The sequence below is a fragment of the Scomber japonicus genome, chromosome 12, assembly GCF_027409825.1.
Source record: "Scomber japonicus isolate fScoJap1 chromosome 12, fScoJap1.pri, whole genome shotgun sequence".
Taxonomy (NCBI): domain Eukaryota; kingdom Metazoa; phylum Chordata; class Actinopteri; order Scombriformes; family Scombridae; genus Scomber; species Scomber japonicus.
In genome coordinates this window covers 35717510-35727414 of record NC_070589.1, presented here as the reverse complement: position 1 = coordinate 35727414, position 9905 = coordinate 35717510, and the positions used below count along the sequence as shown (strand labels likewise).

The 9905-nt window shown below is 50.2% G+C and overlaps 1 protein-coding gene across 1 annotated transcript in view; it reads right to left on the bottom strand.

Annotated features, from left to right (window-relative positions):
- The window catches only part of klhl18 (kelch-like family member 18), a 10664-nt gene extending 977 nt beyond the window's left edge, over nt 1-9687 (bottom strand). Inside the window, exons 1-8 of the mRNA XM_053330333.1 lie at nt 9556-9687; nt 8356-8486; nt 8107-8247; nt 6463-6661; nt 2542-2702; nt 2315-2451; nt 1448-1670; nt 16-120 (exon numbers count right to left, since the gene is read on the bottom strand). Coding sequence (XP_053186308.1) covers nt 16-120; nt 1448-1670; nt 2315-2451; nt 2542-2702; nt 6463-6661; nt 8107-8247; nt 8356-8486; nt 9556-9684 — 1226 coding nt within the window. The 5' untranslated portion in view covers nt 9685-9687. The remainder of the gene's footprint in view (nt 1-15; nt 121-1447; nt 1671-2314; nt 2452-2541; nt 2703-6462; nt 6662-8106; nt 8248-8355; nt 8487-9555) is intronic.
- Between the last annotated feature and the right edge of the window lie 218 nt (nt 9688-9905).

Here is a 9905-nt window from a genome sequence, read left to right as displayed (position 1 = left end):
GGAAGTATTGATCACCTGTCGGTTTCTGGAGAGTAACACTCCACCGAGTTCAGAGACGACTTCCCGTCGTAGCCGCCGCACACGTAGATGTTTCCATCGATCACCACCGTTCCCATGGCGCTGAGGACACATGATGTCACTGTGATGTCACTGTGATGTCACTGTATTGATCGTGTAGTGATCGTGTAGTGATTGCGTACTGATCGCGTATTGATCGTGTAGTGATCGCGTATTGATCGCGTATTGATCGTATATTAATCGTGTAGTGATCGTGTAGTGATCGTGTAGTGATCGGGTAGTGATCGTGTAGTGATCGTATATTAATCGTATATTAATCGTGTAGTGATCGTGTATTGATCGCGTATTGATCGCGTACTGATCGTGTATTAATCGTATATTAATCGTGTAGTGATCGTGTAGTGATCGTGTACTGATCGCGTAGTGATCGCGTAGTGATCACGTACTGATCGCGTATTGATCGTGTAGTGATCACGTACTGATCGCGTACTGATCGCGTATTGATCGCGTAGTGATCGTGTAGTGATCGTGTATTGATCGCGTATTGAGCGCGTACTGATCGCGTATTGATCGCGTAATGACCGTGTAGTGATCGCGTAGTGATCACGTACTGATCGCGTATTGATCGTGTAGTGATCACGTACTGATCGCGTACTGATCGCGTAGTGATCGCCTATTGATCGCGTAGTGATCGCGTATTGATCGTGTAGTGATCGCGTATTGATCGCGAAGTGATCGCGTATTGATCGCGTAGTGATCGCGTATTGATCGTGTAGTGATCGCGTACTGATCGTGTAGTGATCGTTTAGTGATCGCGTATTGATCGTGTAGTGATCGTGTAGTGATCGCGTACTGATCGTGTATTGATCGTGTACTGATCGCGTACTGATCGTGTATTGATCGTGTAGTGATCGTGTAGTGATCGCGTACTGATCGTGTATTGATCGTGTACTGATCGCGTACTGATCGTGTATTGATCGTGTAGTGATCGCGTACTGATCGTGTAGTGATCGCGTAGTGATCGCGTAGTGATCGTGTAGTGATCGCGTATTGATCGCGTAGTGATCGTGTAGTGATCGTGTAGTGATCGTGTAGTGATCGTGTATTGATCGCGTATTGATCGCGTAGTGATCGTGTAGTGATCGCGTAGTGATCGCGTATTGATCGCGTAGTGATCGTGTATTGATCGTGTATTGATCGCGTAGTGATCGCGTATTGATCGTGTAGTGATCGCGTATTGATCGCGTAGTGATCGTGTAGTGATCGCGTAGTGATCGTGTAGTGATCGCGTATTGATCGTATATTAATCGTATATTAATCGTATATTAATCGTGTAGTGATCGTGTACTGATCGTGTATTAATCGAGTAGTGATAGTATATTAATCGTATATTAATCGTGTATTAATCGTGTAGTGATCGTGTACTGACCTGCGCTGGCTGTTCATGCTCGACACTCGGGTCCAGCTGTCCGTCTCGGGGTTGTAAACTTCCACAGTGCTGAGCCGCGATTGGCCGTCGTATCCTCCAATCGCGTACAGCAGCCCATTAATGACGGCCACGCCCACTCTGCTACGAGCCGTCCTCATTGGCTGACATCGCTCCCAGAAGTTCCCGATTGGATCAAACACTTCAACAACGTTTAAGGAATCACCTGAAGAAGAAAAACACTGACATCAGCTGACAGCCAGTCACATGGCATCATACTGTAGCCTTTACTCCACAGGTGAGCAGGTGTACAGGTGAGCAGGTGTACAGGTGAACAGGTGAACAGGTAGACAGGTGAGCAGGTGAACAGGTAGACAGGTGTACAGGTGAGCAGGTGAACAGGTGAACAGGTGAGCAGGTGAACAGGTGAGCAGGTGAGCAGGTGAACAGGTGTACAGGTGAGCAGGTAGACAGGTGAGCAGGTGAACAGGTGTACAGGTGAACAGGTGAGCAGGTAGACAGATGAACAGGTGAGCAGGTGTACAGGTGAACAATTGAACAGGTGTACAGGTGGACAGGTGAGCAGGTAGACAGATGAACAGGTGTACAGGTGTACAGGTGAACAATTGAACAGGTGTACAGGTGGACAGGTGAGCAGGTAGACAGGTGAGCAGGTGAACAGATGAGCAGGTGAGCAGGTAGACAGGTGAACAGGTGAACAGGTGTACAGGTGAGCAGGTAGACAGGTGAGAAGGTGAGCAGGTGAACAGGTGTACAGGTGAACAGGTAGACAGGTGAGCAGGTGAGCAGGTAGACAGATGAACAGATGAACAGGTGAACAGGTGTACAGGTGTACAGGTGAACAGGTACCTGAGCTGTTGAGTCCTCCCACAGCGTAGATGAGTCCTGTGATGGACGTGCAGCACCTCTGCCGGGTCTTGAAGGTGGGCAGGTGAGGACGGCGCTCCGGCATCAGGTGGAAATCTTTAGCTTCATCCACCAGATCTCTGACAACAGAGTCATTCAACCAATCATTACACAGCTACATGATGATGTCACCAGGCACAACATCTACCTGCTGGTTACACCTGTCTCACCTGCATTTATGGCAGCAGCGTACCAGTTCGTCCTGCTGGACTCGGTCCGATAAGAACTGAGGTCGACACAGCGGCAGCCGGATCTTAGAGAGCAGCTCCGGCAGCAGAGACTCCCTCCGGTCCCGGTCATGATGAACCCAGGCCAGCACCGCCTCAAACACCTGTACAGGTAGAGAGTAACACGCCTCACACACCTGCACAGGTAGAGAATAACACGCCTCACACACCTGTAGAATAACACGCCTCACACACCTGTAGAATAACACGCCTCACACACCTGTAGAATAACACGCCTCACACACCTGTAGAGTAACACGCCTCACACACCTGTAGAGTAACACGCCTCACACACGCCTCACACACCTGTAGAATAACACGCCTCACACACCTGTAGAATAACACGCCTCACACACCTGTAGAGTAACACGCCTCACACACCTGTAGAGAATAACACGCCTCACACACCTGTAGAATAACACGCCTCACACACCTGTAGAGTAACACGCCTCACACACCTGTAGAGAATAACACGCCTCACACACCTGTAGAGTAACACGCCTCACACACCTGTAGAGTAACACGCCTCACACACCTGTAGAATAACACGCCTCACACACCTGTAGAGAATAACACGCCTCACACACCTGTAGAATAACACGCCTCACACACCTGTAGAATAACACGCCTCACACACCTGTAGAATAACACGCCTCACACACCTGTAGAATAACACGCCTCACACACCTGTAGAGAATAACACGCCTCACACACCTGTAGAATAACACGCCTCACACACCTGTAGAGTAACACGCCTCACACACCTGTAGAATAACACGCCTCACACACCTGTAGAGAATAACACGCCTCACACACCTGTAGAGTAACACGCCTCACACACCTGTAGAGAATAACACGCCTCACACACCTGTAGAGTAACACACCTGTAGAATAACACACCTCACACACCTGTAGAATAACACACCTCACACACCTGTAGAGTAACACGCCTCACACACCTGTAGAGTAACACGCCTCACACACCTGTAGAGTAACACGCCTCACACACCTGTAGAGTAACACGCCTCACACACCTGTAGAGTAACACACCTGTAGAATAACACGCCTCACACACCTGTAGTATAACACGCCTCACACACCTGTAGAATAACACGCCTCACACACCTGTAGAGAATAACACGCCTCACACACCTGTAGAGAATAACACGCCTCACACACCTGTAGAATAACACGACTCACACACCTGTAGAGTAACACGCCTCACACACCTGTAGAATAACACGCCTCACACACCTGTAGAGAATAACACGCCTCACACACCTGTAGAGTAACACGCCTCACACACCTGTAGAATAACACGCCTCACACACCTGTAGAATAACACGCCTCACACACCTGTAGAATAACACGCCTCACACACCTGTAGAATAACACGCCTCACACACCTGTAGAATAACACGCCTCACACACCTGTAGAGTAACACGCCTCACACACCTGTAGAATAACACGCCTCACACACCTGTAGAGAATAACACGCCTCACACACCTGTAGAATAACACGCCTCACACACCTGTAGAATAACACGCCTCACACACCTGTAGAATAACACGCCTCACACACCTGTAGAGTAACACGCCTCACACACCTGTAGAGTAACACGCCTCACACACCTGTAGAATAACACGCCTCACACACCTGTAGAATAACACGCCTCACACACCTGTAGTATAACACGCCTCACACACCTGTAGAATAACACGCCTCACACACCTGTAGAGTAACACGCCTCACACACCTGTAGAATAACACACCTCACACACCTGTAGAGAATAACACGCCTCACACACCTGTAGAATAACACGCCTCACACACCTGTAGAATAACACGCCTCACACACCTGTAGAGTAACACGCCTCACACACCTGTAGAATAACACACCTCACACACCTGTAGAGAGTAACACGCCTCACACACCTGTAGAGAATAACACGCCTCACACACCTGTAGAGAATAACACGCCTCACACACCTGTAGTGTAACACGCCTCACACACCTGTAGAATAACACACCTCACACACCTGTAGAACAACACGCCTCACACACCTGTAGAATAACACGCCTCACACACCTGTAGAGAATAACACGCCTCACACACCTGTAGAACAACACGCCTCACACACCTGTAGAGTAACACGCCTCACACACCTGTAGAATAACACGCCTCACACACCTGTAGAGAATAACACGCCTCACACACCTGTAGAATAACACGCCTCACACACCTGTAGAATAACACGCCTCACACACCTGTAGAGAATAACACGCCTCACACACCTGTAGAATAACACGCCTCACACACCTGTAGAATAACACGCCTCACACACCTGTAGAATAACACGCCTCACACACCTGTAGAATAACACGCCTCACACACCTGTAGAGAATAACACGCCTCACACACCTGTAGAGAATAACACGCCTCACACACCTGTAGAATAACACGCCTCACACACCTGCACAGGTAGAGAATAACACGCCTCACACACCTGTAGAGTAACACGCCTCACACACCTGTAGAGTAACACGCCTCACACACCTGTAGAATAACACGCCTCACACACCTGTAGAGTAACACGCCTCACACACCTGTAGAATAACACGCCTCACACACCTGCACAGGTAGAGAATAACACGCCTCACACACCTGTAGAATAACACGCCTCACACACCTGTAGAGAATAACACGCCTCACACACCTGTAGAATAACACGCCTCACACACCTGTAGAATAACACGCCTCACACACCTGTAGAGTAACACGCCTCACACACCTGTAGAGTAACACGCCTCACACACCTGTAGAGTAACACGCCTCACACACCTGTAGAGAATAACACGCCTCACACACCTGTAGAGTAACACGCCTCACACACCTGTAGAGAATAACACGCCTCACACACCTGTAGAATAACACGCCTCACACACCTGTACAGTAACACGCCTCACACACCTGTACAGTAACACGCCTCACACACCTGTAGAATAACACGCCTCACACACCTGTAGAGTAACACGCCTCACACACCTGTAGAATAACACGCCTCACACACCTGTAGAGTAACACGCCTCACACACCTGTAGTATAACACGCCTCACACACCTGTAGAATAACACGCCTCACACACCTGTAGAGAATAACACGCCTCACACACCTGTACAGTAACACGCCTCACACACCTGTAGAATAACACGCCTCACACACCTGTAGAGTAACACGCCTCACACACCTGTAGAATAACACGCCTCACACACCTGTAGAGAATAACACGCCTCACACACCTGTAGAGAGTAACACGCCTCACACACCTGTAGAGAGTAACACGCCTCACACACCTGTAGAGAATAACACGCCTCACACACCTGTAGAATAACACGCCTCACACACCTGTAGAGTAACACGCCTCACACACCTGTAGAGAATAACACGCCTCACACACCTGTAGAATAACACGCCTCACACACCTGTAGAATAACACGCCTCACACACCTGTAGAATAACACGCCTCACACACCTGTAGAATAACACGCCTCACACACCTGTACAATAACACGCCTCACACACCTGTAGAATAACACGCCTCACACACCTGTAGAATAACACGCCTCACACACCTGTAGAATAACACGCCTCACACACCTGTAGAATAACACGCCTCACACACCTGTAGAGAATAACACGCCTCACACACCTGTAGAGAATAACACCCCTCACACACCTGCACAGGTAGAGAACAACACGCCTCACACACCTGTAGAGAATAACACGCCTCACACACCTGTAGAATAACACGCCTCACACACCTGTAGAATAACACGCCTCACACACCTGTGAGGGTCTCACCTGTTCCTCTGCTTTGATGTTGAGCTCGTCGCAGCCCACCAGCTCCAGCACCTCCTCCGTCCTCAGACTCAGGAACTCCTCCGATAAGGAAACCTCCACAAAGTGCTGGTGCAGGAAGCTGCTGGCGGAGTCGTACAGCGTGGTGCACATCATGGTCTCTGCAAACTGACGCACGCCTAGACAGTTCTTAGGGTGTAACCTGCACAGGGGAGACAGACAGGTGAGAGGACAGACAGGTAGCAGACAGACAGGTGAGAGGACAGACAGGTAGCAGACAGACAGGTGAGAGGACAGACAGGTAGCAGACAGACAGGTGAGAGGACAGACAGGTAGCAGACAGACAGGTGAGAGGACAGACAGGTAGCAGACAGACAGGTGAGAGGACAGACAGGTGAGAGGACAGACAGACAGGTGAGAGGACAGACAGGTGAGAGGACAGACAGGTGAGAGGACAGACAGGTAGCAGACAGACAGGTGAGAGGACAGACAGGTGAGAGGACAGACAGGTGAGAAGACAGACAGGCAGGTGAGAGGACAGACAGACAGGTGAGAGGACAGACAGGTAGCAGACAGACAGGTGAGAGGACAGACAGACAGGTAGCAGACAGACGGTAGCAGACAGACAGACAGGTAGCAGACAGACAGGTAAGAGGACAGGCAGACAGGTAGCAGACAGACAGGTAGCAGACAGACAGACAGGTAGCAGACAGACAGGTGAGAGGACAGACAGAAAGGTGAGAGGACGGACAGGTAGCAGACAGACAGACAGGAAGCAGACATACAGACAGGTAGCAGACAGACAGGCAGGTAGCAGACAGACAGGTGAGAGGACAGACAGGTAGCAGACAGACAGACAGGTAGCAGACAGACAGACAGACAGGTAGCAGACAGACAGACAGACAGGTAGCAGACAGACAGGTAGCAGACAGACAGACAGGTAGCAGACAGACAGACAGGAAGAAGACAGACAGGAAGCAGACAGACAGGTAGCAGACAGACAGACAGGAAGAAGACAGACAGGAAGCAGACAGACAGGTAGCAGACAGACAGGTAGCAGACAGACAGGAAGCAGACAGACAGGTAGCAGACAGACAGGTAGCAGACAGACAGACAGGAAGCAGACAGACAGGAAGCAGACAGACAGGTAACAGACAGACAGGTAGCAGACAGACAGGTAGCAGACAGACAGGTAGCAGACAGACAGGAAGCAGACAGACAGGTAGCAGACAGACAGGTAGCAGACAGACAGACAGGTAGCAGACAGACAGGTAACAGACAGACAGGTAGCAGACAGACAGGTAGCAGACAGACAGGTAGCAGACAGACAGGAAGCAGACAGACAGGTAGCAGACAGACAGGTAGCAGACAGACAGGTAACAGACAGACAGGTAGCAGACAGACAGGTAGCAGACAGACAGGTAGCAGACAGACAGGAAGCAGACAGACAGGAAGCAGACAGACAGGTAGCAGACAGACAGGTAGCAGACAGACAGACAGACAGGAAGCAGACAGACAGGAAGCAGACAGACAGGTAGCAGACAGACAGGTAGCAGACAGACAGGAAGCAGACAGACAGACAGGAAGCAGACAGACAGGAAGCAGACAGACAGGTAGCAGACAGACAGGAAGCAGACAGACAGGTACCTCTCCTGCAGGAAGGAGCAGCAGGCGTCTTTGACGTTCTGCAGCTGCAGGAAGCTCGAGCCGATCAGGAGACTCTGAACGTTCTGCTGGTCGATGGCGACGTGACCGCTGTAGGCGAAGTTAATGAGAGACTCCAGAGCACTGCAACACAAGGGGGGGGGGGGGGGGGGGTTAGACCTGGGGTAGACCTGGGGGGGGGGGGGGTAGACCTGGGGTTAGAACTGGGGTCTGGGTGGGGGGGGGGGTTACCTGGGGTCCATGCCCTGCATCAGGATCTCGTCCTGCTTGCACTCCACCATGTCGTTGGTGAACATGGCGTGGAAGTACGGGATCGACGCCGCCAGCACGATCCGGTGGGCGCTGAACTTATGATCCCCCACCTGCAGACAGGAAGTAGCCGTCAGCTGGAGGGTTCTCACCTGGAGGGTTCTCACCTGGGCGGTTCTCACCTGGGCGGTTCTCACCTGGAGGGTTCTCACCTGGAGGGTTCTCACCTGGAGGGTTCTCACCTGGGCGGTTCTCACCTGTATAATGTTCTCACCTGTAACGTTCTCACCTGTATAACGTTCTCACCTGTATAATGTTCTCACCTGTAACGTTCTCACCTGTATAACGTTCTCACCTGTATAACGTTCTCACCTGTATAATGTTCTAAGCATCATTTATTTATTCAAAATAGTTTTTTATACACCAGTAAAAAATTTGAAAGTGTGACCACGTGGCGGTCTGAGGTCAGAGGTCAGGTGACCACGTGGCGGTCTGAGGTCAGAGGTCAGGTGACCACGTGGCTGACTTCAGGAGTGGAGCTTAATTACTGTCAATAAATGTCTTAAAATAACAATTATATTGATTACTTTTAACATCGCTGTGATGCAAAGCAGAATGAAATCACTACAACAGGAAGCTCCACAATAAAACGCAGTAGGGCCGCTGGGTTCTATCAGGGTTCTATTAGGGTTCTATTAGGGTTCTACTCTGCTGTTCCTGCAAAGGTTCTCCCAAATGTTACCAGGAACGTCCTCCGTGGAAACAGGTTATTGATCTACTGATTACTGATTATTGATCATATCTGAATTCTTTACATCTAAAAACACTCTGACCTGTGACAGAAACCGGAAATACGTCACACACGGATTCACTTGCCTCTACCTGAGCCTGTCTCGTGCTCTGAGACTCACAGCTTTGACAGTGACGTGCACGCGCACCTTTTTACCCACAGTTCATAGCGTGTGATGTTAGCAACGGTAACCAGGAAGCATTAACAAAAAGGCAGTGTGACGTCATGAGTCTGTTCACGGCGGGGGGCAGGTCTCAGGTGTTTCCGGGTCAGAGTTCATTACAGTGACGTCAAACTGTCGGCTGCTAATCCGCTGTTAGCTGAATTAGCATGTTGTTAGCATGTTAGCCGCTAGCAGGCTAACAGCTGTCTGAGCGCCGCGTCATCTTTACCTTGAGCGTGACGTCACAGAGTTTCCCCTGACGTCGGATCTCCTCCATGACGACATAGCCTCGTGTCGGCAGGTCGTGCACTGAGAAGTGAACCAAGTCCTCGAGCTCCTCACAGAAGATGTCTCCCATCGTCAGCAGCTCCGCGGAATGAGCCTCCCAGCCGCCGTACCGTCTGCATCCGGTCTCCGCCTTCACAATAAAACACTCACCGATCAGTGTAGAGGTATCCTTCACAATAAAATGTAGAGGCCTATTTACAGCCAGAGCTGCAGCTGAGTGTCTTTATTGTATATATATATTATATATATATATGTTATATATGTATATTATCTGTTAGCGGATTCACATCA